The 16,866-nt window shown below is 35.5% G+C and overlaps 1 protein-coding gene across 2 annotated transcripts; it reads right to left on the reverse strand.

Annotated features, from left to right (window-relative positions):
* Positions 1-5,892: 5,892 nt before the first annotated feature.
* LOC106421435 (primary amine oxidase 2-like) lies at positions 5,893-12,073 on the reverse strand. 2 transcript variants are annotated; one of them, XM_022706057.2, is made up of 6 exons: positions 8,980-12,073; positions 7,679-8,063; positions 7,475-7,588; positions 6,831-7,184; positions 6,640-6,764; positions 5,893-6,377 (listed from the first exon to the last, which is right to left on the reverse strand). In XM_022706057.2, the coding sequence occupies exons 1-6, from the start codon at positions 9,768-9,770 to the stop codon at positions 6,167-6,169; spliced, it is 1,980 nt and encodes a 659-aa protein (XP_022561778.1). In that variant the 5' UTR covers positions 9,771-12,073; the 3' UTR covers positions 5,893-6,166. The 2 variants fall into 2 exon arrangements, with proteins under 2 accessions (XP_022561778.1, XP_013717734.1); XM_013862280.3 differs by having other exon boundaries at positions 6,640-7,184; positions 8,980-12,070.
* Positions 12,074-16,866: the final 4,793 nt, after the last annotated feature.

A 16,866-nucleotide genomic window follows, 5' to 3' on the forward strand; every position in this document is an offset into this window, starting at 1 on the left:
TGAAACGGCCCGTTTGAATGAGAAGCTGACTAATGAGCCACATAATCGTTCTAGTCAGCACCGTTAACTACGATTAAACAACGTTAATGTCAATGTATGAATTGGCATGGATTTTATAAATTCGGGTTTGTAATTCAAATTTTATATAGTTCAGGTATGTATTAGCCCATGAGAAAAGTGTAGGCATGTTTTTCCCAAAGACCAATAGTTCAGGCACGAATAAGCTGTTTTCCCCCTCGTTTTGGGCATCAAAATGTTTATAGTCTGGGGGAGCAACGGTTAGCAAGTCGTATGCATAGTACGTTTCTGTATCTAGTCACCCATGGCTGTGAAGTTGATCCGATGCAGATGATGCGTTTTGAAGCGTTAGACGACACACATGCTGTTAGAAAGATGATGTGTCTATCACTGAAGTGCACGAGAGTGACACAGTTACTGCTTCTTCTGGTTAGTTGGTTTCAGCAAAAAGACATATCATTTGACAGCTACTGCTTCTTGTTGATTGGTCTTCATCACTGTGGAGGTCTTTTGTCTGCTGTTTCTCGCTATCACAAGCTCATTGAGCTACTTATTAGTTTGCAAGTGCAGAGATCTTCCACTGGTCTTGTATTAAACAGCTGAAGCATTATATGCTTGCATCTCCTGTTTCACATCTCTCTGCTGCTTCAGGTTTTCTTCAAGATATGTCTCAGCCTATTGGATAACTAAGCAGCAAGAAAAGGTTCACACAAAATCTAAAGAAGCCGAATGTTCTTCACTGGATGGTGTTGATTGTGAATTATATTGGTTTAGCTATCTTCTGCGTGATCTTCATATTCAGTTGGTTAGTTCTGTTGGTTTGTTCAGTGGCAATAAAGCAGCCTTGGTCTTTGATGAGCTGCAGTGGCAACATAATTTTCCTTCATTCTCTCAACAAGGACTGAGCCAAGACTTTGCATTTACTGATCATATGATTGTGGCTGGTTATGCTTGGTTCAGATGTATTCTTGGTCTTCTGTATTGTTCCTTACCGAGACCACCAGAGGTTCCTTGAGAGTTCTCCAAGTCACAAAGTTTTCAAGTCCAAGATGCAAGTTCCTTACATCTTGAGGGGGAGTATTTGAGTATGTATGGTTGGTTAGTTAGAACCGGTTTATACCGGCTGGTTTATTTTTGTATATAAACTCTCTGTACATCGTCATTTACAATTAACAGAAACAATTATAATTTCCAGATTCTCTTGTGTTCATCTTCTTCACGAGAGCTTTAGTTTCTGTTCAACATCAAACTTCAATTCCTCTAATATTCTGCATCTTCCACCGGAGATGGAACGTAGTTGATGCATGTTATCGCCATGTAGGTTGTGTTATATGTTCAGATATATGTTACTTGTATATGTCGCTAATAATATAGATTATCACATAAATTATTAATTTAACTCTAAAGAAGTTAGATTTGAGACATTTTTTTTATAATGGTTGTGCTGTGAAAATTTTATCGTCGTTCTAAACAAATAAATTTAGAATAAATGTAGAGAACTACTGGATGCGAGGTGAGTGGAGGTTGCGGCCTGTTTTGCTCGGAGCAGAAGCTTGTATAGGTTGTCTCCGGGTCTAATAAATGGTCTATTTGGTTGAGACGGGTGTTTGGCCACTTCCGTTTCTGTCATTTTCAAGTAGGTAGTACTACGAAGTCCTCGACGAGCTGTTCTCGGGTGGACCAATATCTTTAAGAGTGGAGTCATGGGGGAGGCCAAAATTATCGGATTCCAGCTCTCGGTTTAACTTTTCTTATCTTTTTGCGGCAAGCGGTCGGATGAGTTGGACAAGCCTCTGGTGAGCGGTAATGGGTCTGCTGTGTCGGCCCTGTTAAGGCTTGATAGAGTTTGTGTTTAGATTTAAAATTCTTGCCTTTTCGTTTCTTGTCATTTTCTGTAATTCTGTCAAAAATGAAAAACTTTGGTAATAATATCTTTATATTTTTACCAAAAAAACTATTGGACTATATCCTTTAAATTATATCCTCTATATGATAACTAATGCCTAGTTTACATTCTTTTTGAAATAGATGGGTGTTTGGCCGCTTCCGTTGCTGTCTTTTTCAAGTAGGCAGGTACTACGAAGTCCTCGGTGAGCTGTTCTCGGGTGGGCCAATATCTTTAAGAGCGGAGTCATCGGGGAGGCCAAAATTATCGGATTCCAGCTCTCGGTTTAACTTGTCTTATCTTTTTGCGGCAAGCGGTCGGATGACTTGGTCAAGCCTCTGGTGAGCGTTAATGGGTCTGCTGTGTCGGCCCTGTTAAGGCTTGTTAGAGTTTGTGTTTAGATTTAAAATTTTTGTCTTTTCGTTTCTTGTCATTCTCTGTAATTCTGTGAAAAATTTAAAACCTTGGTAATAATATCTCTATATTCTCAATCATGCAGAGAACCAAAGGAAGATAACGGGGATGCGTGTCACACGCGCATGTCCCTCGGTATTCCATCTTCTCTTTGCTGATGATAGCCTTTTCTTCTGTAAGGCGGAGCTCCGTGAATGTGAAGAAGTAATGAAAGTAGTCAGGACATATGGTAAAGCATCTGGCCAATGTATTAACTTTGACAAATCTTCCTTACTCTTTGGTAAGAGGATTAATGTGAATACCAGACAAGAGATTAAAGATGTACTTGGAATACATAATAATGGTGGGATGGGAAAGTACTTGGGAATCCCAGAGGATATCAGTGGCTCAAAATGCAAATTCTTTGCATTTCTAAAGGATAACCTGATGCATAGAGTAAATGGATGGACAGGTAGATGACTCTCAAAAGGGGGAAGGAGGTAATGATCAAGTCTATTTTACTCGCTCTTCCGACATACGTTATGTCAACGTTTCTGCTTGATGTTAGGAGTTTTCAAGGCTCCTAATCAAATGTTATAATATAAAAGATTGTCGAACCAATCCTAGGTGATTCTAAAGCAAAGGGAATGCAAGTTCATGCTTAAGCTAAGTGCAATCCAGTTTTAAAGATGGTATGAACTAAGAACTAATAAGCTAATGCAATAAAGTAATGATCTTTCTTTTCTCAATATGAAGCAAGAGGACTCATGGGACTAGGAATTTGATCTTAGGTGATGTAGATCCAATCTAAGGGTGGCAAGCTAGCAATCAAACACTTTCCTTATGCCTAGACACTAAGCTAAACAAGCTCTATCCCTAGATGAATGTTCTTTTGCTAAAGCAACTCAAGCATCTAATCCCTTAGGTTGAATGTTACTAAAGCAAGCATGGAGAACAAGTCTAATAGCAATCTTAACTCCTTTAGCAACTAATCCCTTAGGTAAAGCAAGCTAAAAGCATTGAAGAGTTGGTTTAGGCATTTCATCATACACCTTGTGGGTAGGAAATGCCTAGAGATCTATTTTAGTATGATCAAGACTAAAATAGCATTAAGAACCCTCAACAAGCAAGGAAACAAGTGGATCTAACACTAAACAACCTAGATCTTCTCTAATCACCCTAGCCCATGAATCCAAGATTAGTCTACTCACTAATAGACATGAATAACCCCAAAACAATGGATGATTCAAGGTTAAACATGATTAGAGAGCAAGATAATCAAGCAAAGATAAGAAATTATGATCAAGATTAAATCTTTCACCCAAAAGTGGCTTTTGATTAGATAGAAAACAAGATAACCTCTAAAATTAAGTCTAAAAAGTATTTATAGTGGTCTAAAAACGAGCTGGGTCGACCCAACAAGCTTGGGTTGACCCAAGATAATTTGGGTAAAAAATTGGTAAAAACAGAAGTGCAGATTTTTCTAAGTGTCGCAGCTGGCTTTCGACATGTCATTTGGCCGCTGCAACAAGTACATATGGGGCAGGGGTGTGTGCATTTTCCCAGCGGTTTGGCTTGGCCGCTGTAGTTGGCCGCTGGGACAGTTGGGACCTCGTCTTGTGAACCAAAATCACCATTCTTGTCTCTAAACCATCTCCAAAGGTTCCAAACTCACCAAATAGCATCTCCATCACCTAATAGAGACAAATGTATATGCAATGCATCTAAATCTACTCTAAATGCATCTAAATGGACAAATTGAGAACTAAAATGATTGCTAAAACTATGCAAATACATAAGATATCACTGCTGCCATTGGAGATTTGCGAAAACCTCGCTAGTGCCATTGCACAATTTTGGTAGAGTTCGAATCCACCAAAAAGAGGAATACACTGGGCGAAATGGGAAAATGTTTGTCTACCAAAAGAAGAGGGAGGGATTGGCTTCCGCTTAATCCATGAGTTTAATCTAGCACTATTGGCAAAGCAACTATGGAGATTGGTTCAGTACACTGCTTCACTGGTTGCCCGAGTCTTGAGGGGCAGATATTATAGAATGACCTCGCCTTTAGGTGCAATCTCTGCAAGTAGTCCATCATATGTGTGGACAAGCATTTATGCCGCAAGAAAGCTTTTGCTTCTGGGGATCAGACAGAAGATTCATTCTGGTTATGAAGTCAAGGTGTGGATTCCAACGACACCTGCTAGACCAGCTACACCTGTAGCACCTGTGATGCATCCAAATATGAGAATTAGTGACCTCATTAACCAGGAATCGAAGGAATGGGACGTAGGGATACTAGAGGATTATGTCCACCCCGATGACATACCTCTCATACGCAGTATGGCCATAAGCTCTACTCATCGCCGTGATACTTTATGCTGGAACTACACGAGGAATGGCCAATACACAGTTAAATCTGGATACTGGGTTGTTCAAAATCTATTGAAGCCAGAAGAAGAAAAGGAAATACTGGAACCGAGCATCACTAAACTTCAAGCCTTTGCTTGGAAGTTGAAAGCGCCAAGGAAGATGTGCCATCTTATATGGCAATTGATAACGGGTTAGGTGGCAGTAACGAGGAACCTAATAAGGCGGAATATGAGGTGCGATAATTATTGCCCAAGGTGTGGAGAAATAGAAGAATTTGTAGCTCATGCAATATTTGAATGCCCTCCAGCTCTCCAAGTATGGTCCGTATCAGCAATTCCTACAAGCTCAGGTATATTTCCAGTGTCAAGCGTCTACACAAACATGGACTATCTATTCTAGAGGAAGAATGATATCTTAGAACCAGACCAAGACAGAAATCCTTATCCCTGGATAATATGGTATATTTGGAAGGCTCGTAATGATAAGTTTTTCAGGGGAATAGACAGAGGCCCTTTGGAACTAGTTCGATACGCAGAAAGTGAATGTCAAGCCCGGTTTAATGCAAATGAGATGATACCACTGGTAGTATAGGCCAGCAATAATGAGGAAATCCAAGTCTTAAGCTTGGGTAATATTTGTCTGCTAGATGGATCCTGGACAGCTTCTGATCGCTTTAGTGGATGTGGATGGGTTTGGATGGATAGCGGGGAGAACATACAACTTATGGGAACACGGAATTTTACTCGATGTGAATCACCATTGCATTCGGAGGTAGAAGCACTGCGATAGGCAATGGAGAATATGCTTCAACACTTGCCATGCAAGAGCTTTGGGACTGACTGCAAAGAACTGATTGCAATGATAAATGAGCCCCATGAGTGGCCAAGCTTCGCGACAGAGTTGGAAAAGATAGAGACGCTTCAGATTTGTTTCCCGGAATTCAAAATCACCCATGTGCCACGAGTGCGCAACCAGATTTCTGATTTTTTAGCTAAGATTGCTAGGACCTTTCGCAGGGAGTTACTTTTCATTGGTTGTTCTATTTACCTCAAGCTTGAGTAATAGAATGGCCGTTCGACGTCAAAAAAAAAAAAAAAATATTATATCCTCTATATGATAACTATAAAATGAAGTCCTAAATATATTATGTGAAACTAGCATTGACAAACTGATAAGAGCCTTGCAAAATAAACTCTTCGTTTTATTATGATTTCTTGTAAGAATATTTTCAAAATTCTATATATACATAAACATGTAAATCCATGTAATATGCTCCACTTAATACTTTATTATTATCATACAATGTTAGTGTTCAACTCTTTGATATGAATTCAACCGCAAGTTTACAGTTTGTCACTAATCAACACACAAGGACCCACGTTATAATAAAGAGATGCATTCGTAGATTGTTATTATTGATGGTTTATCCAATTTTGATGGTATGCATGATTATCTCTTGACATCTTTATGATTCCTTATACAGATCAAACCGTGATGTTAATACCCGTTCTTAGGAGTGCACTTTGGAGCAGAGCTGAGTTTGATGGGTTTGGTTTTGAGAACAGGATTTTGTTCGAAAAAGTTGGCCGGTCGGAGTTCAAAGCCGCTGGACAACGTAGGCATTGTCGGAAAATCTTCTTGGCATGGAACATGGTGGAATCCGACTGTGTACCACATCACTATATCTTTCTTCTCTATTTCCCTATTCCTGCAAAGTTTTATAAACAAAAGAATACTCATTAATTTACAAAATAATATTAAAATTTTACATAAAACTGTTATATGCATACAAGTTTGTATTGTTTTAATAAAGTAAATAAGGTATTTTTGTTTCTGTAATTCCGAGAAAAAAAATTATTGCATCAATCCCTTAATTAGGTTCTCTCTCAAGAAATGCATAGTTCGTATGTAACATGCTAATGCGTTAGCTTAGCGCATCTTTATACGGATTAAAGAGAGATGTAAGTTACCTTTGGGACCAGACGGCTAATGTGTCGTCGCCTTGGCTACGATCAGCGTAGAGACCGCTAGCCCAAACCTCCGACTTGTTATAGAGCGTGATCCACACGTTATAGTTGGTGAATGCTCCTCGAATCTGTGGGTAATCATCGTGGGCCATTAGTGTGCCTGAAACCGGCCCAGGAAATAAACGATATCCAACCTCATTGCCATGCTTCGTTAGCCGGTTAGGGTTAACCACCATCAGCTCCTCAGCTCTCAGCCCTAGCTTCACACGAGCCTCTGCCTCGGTTTTTACAGTCTTCCGATTCGTTGTCCAATAGCTTTTTCTCGGTGTCTTAACAGATTTTGGTGTTCTCTTGGTCACAAGTTCCGTGCGGACGAAGGAATTTTCCGTACCATCGATGTCAAGATCAAGACGGTATGTCACAAAATGGTCGTGGTTGACTCCAACGGTGTTGTCCGCTACAATTGTCCCGTGTATATCATCTTCTTTGATCTCCGATGTGTGAACATATTCCACCGGTTTGACTTCTAAAACTCCGGTTAAACCAACCTAGGCACATGAACATATCAAATGTAGAAATATCGATCTAATAATCTAGTTAAATATTATTATCTGATTTTGCTAGTGTTGGAATTTTTTAAACATTTTTGTGTTTACGTTTATATATCACATTGTTTTATCAAAAAAAAAATTAGTGTAAACTCATTTTTGTTGATTACTATTTCAAAGAATATTTCTGTGTTTGTGACTCACCTTTAGCATCTAAGTTATCAAATCCCAGAGTTTTCATAACTTAAAATGTATATCCTAAACCTAAACAGAGTCTCATAAGACATTACCTCCATTTTGATGGCACCGCTAGGTTTGAACTCGTAATCAACTATGTAGTCGTAGTTCCCCACGGTCGTCACCATCCTGGCGACAAGACTTACATCCGGTCTTACCTCTGTGATCTGCATCAACATTTATGAAACTATAAATCATGCTTTTCATATTATAAATATATATATATATATATCATAAAATGATATATTAATTATTACTTCTAAGCCGGGAACTTCTGCTTCGGTATGTCGCCACATAATGTCTCCAGCATTTTTTTCAAAAATGCACATAGCTTTTGATATGGTTGTGGGAGTTCCGTCTTGACCCGCAAAAATACCATCAAAGAAAACGGCACCTGCAGGACAATCGGTGTACGGCTCAAGGGACACTGCCGACTGGCCGCAGCCGAATTCCCCACAGTCAAGGTAAGTGATGAAGTACCAATCCTCACTTGGGTCCATGTAAGGTACATACATTTCAGACAAATGGCCTTTGTACAAGACTTGCCTGTATTTATTCATGTCTATGTCGAAAATTGATGCGAGAGAGATGATAAGACCAGCTCTAACGTCGAATGATATGTGAAATTCCCAGTTTGCCCATCTATTTCAAAAGAATGTAAACTAGTTTATAAATTATAACTCAATGAATATTTATTTATTTTAATCAAATTTACTAAGCAAATAATTCGAAAAATCAAATAAGAAGCAAAAGTTCATAACATCCTATAAATATATCTATAACGACTTGACTAAGTAATAAGTGCAAAACGTACGTGCGAATATATTTTTGTTTTTAATATAATAATTAAAATATAAAATAAATTATACCAATATATATATATATATATATATATTATAACAATTTTTATTTATGTAATCATTATTTGAAAATTGTATATATTGGTTAATTTTTTTGTTTAAAAGTTTGTATTCTTGAAATATTTTGGTGTGACTAAATTTTAAATTAGCTAATATAATATTTTGAAAATATTTTTAATTTAGTGTATTATATTTTAGTTTTTTGTTTTTGTTTTCACTATAAACATCAAGCGTAGAAATGATACAACCAACAAATTATTATTTATTTTGTTATCTATAAAAACTTAATATGATAATTTTTAAAAGAACTGGGCTATAATATTTAATTTCCACATGAATTACCCAAAATATATAAAATCTGGCCTAGACTAAAATAGGGTAAAGAATCAAAAAATAATTGCATAATGGAAATGGATTAGACTTTACCGGAAATGATACTGTTTGGATTTATATTTCTTTTTGTTAGAAAAATATCATATATGCATAAATTTAGGATATTTTGTTATTTTTTTAGTTAATGGTCTATACCTTTTTATTGTAGATAAAATAATGATTTTATTTTAATAGAGTAGATAAGTGTAACTTCACTAGTTTTAACAAGCTGTTACTATTTAAGCTGCAAAACTTTGACTTTTATTCTCTATAAATAGCATAAGTTTATTGCCAAATACTAGTAAAATCGTTGTTAGTCAATTTACCTCACAACATGTCCATCTATTTTGAACCCTGGACCGTTTGGCTGCAAAAAGATGCTATTTTTAAGTGTCGGACCAAACGGCGGCTTGAGCTTTGAGAATCGGTACTCCGTCCCATTAGCTTTCGGCAGAGGACCCATGAACCTGTCCTTAAACGTCGTTACCTTCATTTTCTCAAGATTTACTATTATTGTCATTCCCTCAATAGGTCGGAGATAGGTGTTCACCGACCCGTTAAGGTAAAATGGTATCGTTTTTATAAGCCTGTCGGTGTCTTTCTCACCGAACCATCCCATAGTTGAGGACGTGACTACAACCTCTGACACTTCCAAGCCCCGTCTCCTGATGGACTGACGAAACGGCTTAAACTTTAGAACAAGCTCGGTGGCTACTTCCTGCTCATCGATAGTGAGCATAGGGTTACCATGTCCTACGCGGATTATGTCCGACACAATGGCTCGAGAGGAAAAATCAACGACGATCTCTCGAGTCTTTCTGTTCTCTCGGGCTATGACGAATGCCTGACGTGGCGGTGGTGTGACATTGTGGTGCAGTGATAAATGCCACGACAAGACTCCGGACTTATCAGGCTCATTGAGACCAACGTACTGGAAGGTGAACCTATGTGTCGGACCAACAGGGTATTTTTTCTTGATTATATTACGGATAAGTTTAAATTCGCTCTCAGTTAACGGATCAAAGGGATGAGGCGGCCGGATGAAGCTTGAAAATGAAATTACGAAAATGGAAGTAAAGATTAAGATGGGGAAGTGAAGTTGAGGCTGTTGAGCCATTGTTTGTGATTTAATGGACTAGGGTTCTCTATACTTTATATAGCCAAAACTTTCACTCTCTTACACTTGAAACAAACGTGTCTAAAGATAGATATTTAGCAAAACAAACAAACGTGTCTATTTGTTGATTAAAGGTTTTATAGTCCTTATAAAGATAGATATTTCACAAAACATAGAGGGGTATTAGTTTTAGGTCTAACAAAATTAATTATATTATTTGGTTAAACATTAGTAACCACTAGAACTGACAAATATGTACATCGATCTTGTTGAACCATGTACATGAAAGGGAACCATAAATTTTGTGCATGGGCTCTCTCAACTCACGGAAATTTCAATTTTTTTTCTTATTGACAACACATGTTTGAAATGGTAAACAGCATGTGTTCATTTTTTTTAATAAAGAACAGCATGTGTTCATGCACTGAATGCTTACCACAAACAGAAAGAAGTATATTGGCCTAAAAGTCGGGGTTTCGTTAAATTCCCCAGTTGCTTGGCTGATTTAAAGGAAAATAAATTGCTTGTAGTTAAGAGCTCATTGACTTTTGAAATTTAAGTTTTATTTTTCGACGACTTTTGAGATATTTTTATTGTTATATTTGGGGTTAAAATGCGAAGTTCAGATTAATACAAATAACATTTTTACAACTAACTCAACACTAAAAGCAACATTTGAGCCGTTGGTATAGCCGAACTCTTAATGATGTGTCACATTAGGCTATTGTATTCTACTTTCTTTGTGTGTTTGATGGTTAAACGTCACATTTAGGCATTTACAAGATTTCTTGTATGATTTTGATTTTATAAATATTTTGAAAGTGGAATTGGAATAAGAGGAGTTTTTTGAAGTAAGTGTTTGGGAACTTTTTGTTTCTTTTTTCTTGGACCACTAAGTGTTTGGGAACTAAACGAGAAATTTAAAAGGGAAGAAGAAAAGATTTGAGGTATGAATCAAATTACTGTGATAATATGAGTTATGCAACATCATATATATGCATCTCCTTATATTAGACTAGATAACTCCTAATCCTATTAGTAATAACACTTTAGATATATCTTAATCCTTTTAGATAACCATAACTCGGTAATTCGGTAGGTTAGCTTACGTTTCAAGCTATTGTCAAACTTAATCCAACATCCCCCCCCCCCCCGGCTTGATCTCATCTTCACTCACGATATGCAATCCAAGGAAGCTCCTCATTTCCTTAAACCGAATTCTTCCCAATACTTTTGTAAGTATATCGGCCCTCTGTTCATTACCCGGAATGTGCTCGACGTCAACCTGTTCATTCTCAACACATTCTCGAATAAAATGAAACCTTCGTTGTATGTGCTTACTACAACCATGAAACACTGGATTCTTTGTAAGTGCAATAGCAGATTTGTTGTCAACTTTTATGGTCACCTTCTTGCAAGTATCGCTCACGACTTTACTCAAGAGTTCCTGAATCCAAATCGCTTCTTTTGCAGCCTCCGTTGCTGCCATAAATTCAGCTTCACATGAGGATAACGCCATAATCTATTGTTTTTGAGAGCACCAGATTATTGGAATTTGAACAAGATAGAATATGTGTCCAGTCATACTATTGCCATCATCAATATCCATGTTGTGCAATCTATCACTATAGCCAACTAGTTACTTTCTCGCTTTGCTGATCGCATGAATCGCAGTCCAAGAGTAGTAGTACCACATAAGTAACGTAACACTTGCTTTAAGTCCACGCCATATGAATCTTTAGGGTCCTGCATATACCTGCTAAGTACTCTAACACTGAATGAAAGATCAGATCGTGTATGTAGTAGATAACGAAGACATCATATGCTCCTTCTATAGTTTATCTTCTCAATGCTTCGCTCTTGTGATGCTTTAGACAGTCTTACATTAACGTCCATAGGTATATGAGTGAGGTTGCAGTTATGCATACCGGCTTCTTCGAGGATCTTCTATGCGTATCTGTCTTGAGACAATACAATGCCATCATCATGTTGAAGTACTTTGATGCCTAGGGAGTATGTCAATTTATCTAAATCACTCATCTCAAACTTGCTCGCCATCTCCTGCTTGAACTCAATCGTTGATTGCAAATAAGATCCCATAACGAGCAAGTCATCTACATATACACACCATAAGAATACCCTTCTTATCTTCTATTTTATAAAGCGATTGTTCCTTCGAGCATCGATAGATTCCAAACTCTTGTAGAATTCGATTGAGCTTGATGTTCCATGCTCTAGAAGCATGTCTTAAACCATAAGGAGATTTGTTCAGTTTATACACTTTATCTTCCTTTCCTTTGATCTCAAATCCTTCGGGTTGTGTTATCTAAACCTCTTCTTTTAACTCTCCATGCAGGAACACCATTTTTACATCCAGATGGTGCATCTCCCAACCGTTCGACGCCGCGAGTGTAATGACCAATCTAATCGTTTCAACACGAGCTACCGGCGTGAATACTTCATCGTAATCAATGCCATGTCGTTGAACGTATCCTTTTGCTACTAGTCTCACTTTGTATTTGCTGATACTACCATCTGTGTTCCTCTTTATCTTAACACCCACTTCAGCCCGATAGGATTGAAACCTTTTGGTAAGTCAACGAGGATCCATATGTTATTCTTTTCGATAAAGAATATCTTTTCTTTGCACGGATCAACCCAAACTTTCAGCTCTTTAGCTTCTGCAAAGTCACACGGTTCATTGTTTATAACCATCAGGAGTCTTTCACTCTCGGCTTTGGCTAGAAGGACATAGTCCTCTAGATACAAAGGTTTTGTTGATGCTCTAATTGATCTTCTTAATTGTGGCTAAGTTGCTTCCTCTTCGTCTTTATCATCATCATCTTCTTTGTTTTCATTCTCATTATCATCACTGTTATTCTCGCTTTCAACTCGGGTATCTTGAAAGTTTTCAGTGTTCGTTAAAAACTAGTTCAATCTCGAATGAACTGGAGTTGTTGCCTTTCTCTGATTCATTTGTGGTCCAGCTCCATTGTTTCTCTTCATCGAAGTGCACATCAGGACTCACAATTATTTTCTTGCTTGAAGGATACAGCAAGCGATAAGCCTTTGTGCTCGGCTCTGTTCCTAAATACACCAAGACTTTAGATCGATCGCCAAGTTTCTTTTTTCCTGCAACCTTTGTTCTCGCGTAGCATACACAATCAAAGATCTTAAGATGTCTGAGATTTGGTCTTTTATTACGAAAGTCTTTGTACGGTGTATGTCCGATCAATGATCTGGTCGCAATCCTATTGATCAAATAGGTAGCATGCCTTACTGCTCCCCCCCCCCCCCCCCCCTCCACAAGCTATTTGGTACATTCATATGTTTTAACATACTTCTAGTCATCTTGAGTAATGTACGGTTTCGACGTTCGACTACTCCATTCTGTTGAGGAGAGTATGGAGCTGTCAAGTCTCTGTTGATTCCGTTCTTGTCGCAGTACGCCCTTAATTTGTGTGAACTAAATTCGCCTCCTCTGTCTGTCCGAAACGGCCTCACTACCATTCTTGTTTCTTGTCCTGCAAGTCTTTTGAAAACTTTGAAATTTTAAAAGGCTTCACTCTTCTCCTTAAGCAGTATTGTCCACATGTACCTAGAGAAATCGTCAATTAACACGAATACATAATGCTTTTGCCCTGGTGTGGGAGGAATAATAGGCCCACAAAGATCTCCATGAAGAAGCTCGAGAGGTTATGTTACTCTATACAACGTTGATTGCGGGAATGATCTCTTTGTTTGATTTCCAAGTAAGCACGACACACATGTCTCCTTTCCAATATCTATATGTGGTATGCCAACATATAGTTCTTTGTTTACCATCATCTTCATTGTCATTGAAACATGAACCTGAGATCATGAGTCCCTCAAGATAACACAATCTCATACGGCTCCGAGCCGGCACCATCTAAGAGACAACAATTTCTTTTGATTCCTTGTAATAGGGATAATTTCCTGGTTTCTAAGCAGTAAAGGCCAAAAAAATCCAGAAGCATCCCTAAGAAGCAGCACATGCTCCTACTATCCATGCACCTGCTAAAAAGGTATGACTCCGGTAACCAAAGTGCACATGTTATTTTCCGACTTCATCCATAAAAACAAAAGAGAAAGGGAAACTGTTGAGAATAATTAATTCACAGTCATTCCTCCTGCTTAAGAGCAGGATGCATGCCTTCTTCTCTGACCTACGCTATTTCTGGCTCCCAAGCCGGGTTTTCTTCATGCCTTCGGATAAAATAGAAAACTTCTAATAAAGTGATTTTTTTTCCTTATTTCGGGATGTGGAAGTATCTAACTTAATTATCGACTAAAACCTATAAAAAGGACCCAAATCCTAGAATAAGCGATCGACTATAGAGTTAGACGACTAGAGCTAGGGTTTCATAACCAACAGGTTGTAGTCCCGGATCTCTTGATCAATAAAATTCATATTTGATCATTGAATCTTTTCTTTTATTACTTATTTCTTGTTTTCATAATATCACAAAAGAATGCTGCATAAATTTACAACAGTATATATAAACTTTGTTCCTAAACCCACATACTTTGTCAGGGAGAAGAAATTATCTGAGACTAATAAATTCATTGTTTCGCTTAGTAGAACCAAACGGATGATTGATTGTTTTTATTAACAATGGACAATGAAGTTTCTTTGGATTACTTTTCTAATGATGTATTTGTAAAGACGATCAATTGGGTCGCATGAACTGACTCAAGGATCCACTTGTTGGAGAACACAGCCCATATATAAACCTATCTTATACAAAGAATTGTTTTCGTTGAGATAGAGTTTTAACAGGATGAGATTTGTTTTAGTTAATTAAAGATTAAATTAATGAGATTTGTTTTAGGGTTTGCAAATAATATCTAACAATACTAAAAACTAGGATAAGACCTGCGCCTTGCACAGGGTAAGTTTATTTCTATATATTATCGATAATTTTTTTATATATTTGATAATTTTATTTTTATATATACAATATTCTTTGTTGTTATTATATAATTTCTTTCCGATGGATCAGATAATTTTTTATTAAAAATGATGGAACAAAACTATAATTAATACATCATGGGTTGATCGGATTGGACATTAACCAAATTATGACATAAAAACCTTATTTTTCCCTCGAACACATTCTTGAAAAAGTGAACAGTATTGTTTTCACAGTTGAATTATTTTGACTTTTATCTTCCATATGGTTTTGAAAGCTTTCAAATCAACCATCAAACTGATACATATCATTTTAATGTTTTTAGTCGTATACTTAAGGAAAACTTACATTTTTGTAATTTAAAATCGTTTTAAAAAATTCAAAATATAACATATAAGGTGTCCTCATTTTTGTATTTTAAAGTCGTTTTAAAAAATATATATAACATATAAGGTTTCCTCATTTTTGTAATTTAATGTCATTTTAAAAAATTCCAAATATAACATATAAGAAAAAATCTAATTTTTTTATTATATGGTTAGTATGATTGTTTATTTTTTTAATAATATAAAATTAAACAAAATGAAGAAGGATGCAAAAATTGTTATCAAATCTTTATTATTCATAATCATTAATTGCTATATATATGTAAATCATATTAGGTAATTTCATAGCTTTTATTTAGGGAAAAAATACACACTTCTTATATTTTAGGTTAATATAATGTTCTCTAGTGGACATTAAAAAAATTATGACATAAAAATATTATTTTTTCCCTCGAACAAATTCTTGAAAAAATGAACAGTATTGTTTTCACAGTTGAATTATTTTCATTTTTATCTTACATATGGTTTTGAAAGCTTTCAAATCAACCATCGAACTGATACATGTCATTTTAATGTTTTTAGTCGTAAGAAAAACTTATATTTTTGTAATTTAAAATCGTTTTAAAAAATTCAAAATATAACATATAAGAAAAAATATAACATATAAGAAAAATATAACATATAAGGTGTCCTCATTTTTGTTTTTTAAAGTCGTTTAAAAAAAAATATAACTTATAAGGTTTCCTCATTTTTTTAATTTAAAGTCATTTAAAAAAAAATTAAAATATAACATATAAGAAAAAAATCTAATTTTTTATTATATGGTTAATGTGACTGTTTATTTTTTTAATAATATAAAATTAAAAAAAAATGAAGAAAAATGCAAAAATTGTTATCAAGTCTTTATTATTCATAATCATTAATTGTCATATATATGTAATTCATATTAGGTAATTCCGTAGCTTTTATTTAAGGAAAGAATACACACTTCTTATATTTTAGGTTAATATAATGTTCTCTAGTGGACATTAAACAAATTATGACATAAAAACCTTATGTTTTTCCTCGAACACATTCTTGAAAAAAGTGAACAGTATTGTTTCCACAGTTAAATTATTTTGACTTTTATCTTCCATATGGTTGTGAAGCTTTCAAATCAACCATCGAATGGATACATATCATTTTAATGTTTTTAGTCGTATACTTAAGGAAAACTTACATTTTTGTAATTTAAAGTCGTTTTAAAAAAAATCAAAATATAACATATAAGAAAATTCTAATATATAAGAAAAATATAACATATAAGGTGTCCTCATTTTTGTATTTTAAAGTCGTTTTAAAAAAAATATATAACATATAAGGTTTCCTCATTTTTGTAATTTAAAGTCATTTTAAAAATTTCAAAATATAACATATAAGAAAAAAATTAATTTTTTTATTATATGGGTAATGTGATTGTTTATTTTTTTTAATAATATAAATTTAAATAAAAATGAAGAAGGATGTAAAAATTGTTATCAAATCTTGATTATTCATAATCATTAATTGTCATATATATGTAAATCATATTAGGTAATTCCGTAGGTTTTATTTAAGGAAAGAATACACACTTCTTATATTTTTAGGTTAATATAATGTTCTCTAGTGTTATATAATTATGGAATAATGTGACACCATTAGATTAAACTATACTTTATATTAGATGCCCTAGAATTCTTTGAAATGGAATTTAGAAGGCATTTAGAGTGCCACCTAAGATTTGGAGTTTTTTTTAATTAATATAAAATTAAGGTTCTAATTTTTCAAATGCTTTCCAATTAATATATAGGGGATTAG

Source organism: Brassica napus, chromosome C7 (genome assembly GCF_020379485.1).
Source record: "Brassica napus cultivar Da-Ae chromosome C7, Da-Ae, whole genome shotgun sequence".
Classification (NCBI taxonomy): domain Eukaryota; kingdom Viridiplantae; phylum Streptophyta; class Magnoliopsida; order Brassicales; family Brassicaceae; genus Brassica; species Brassica napus.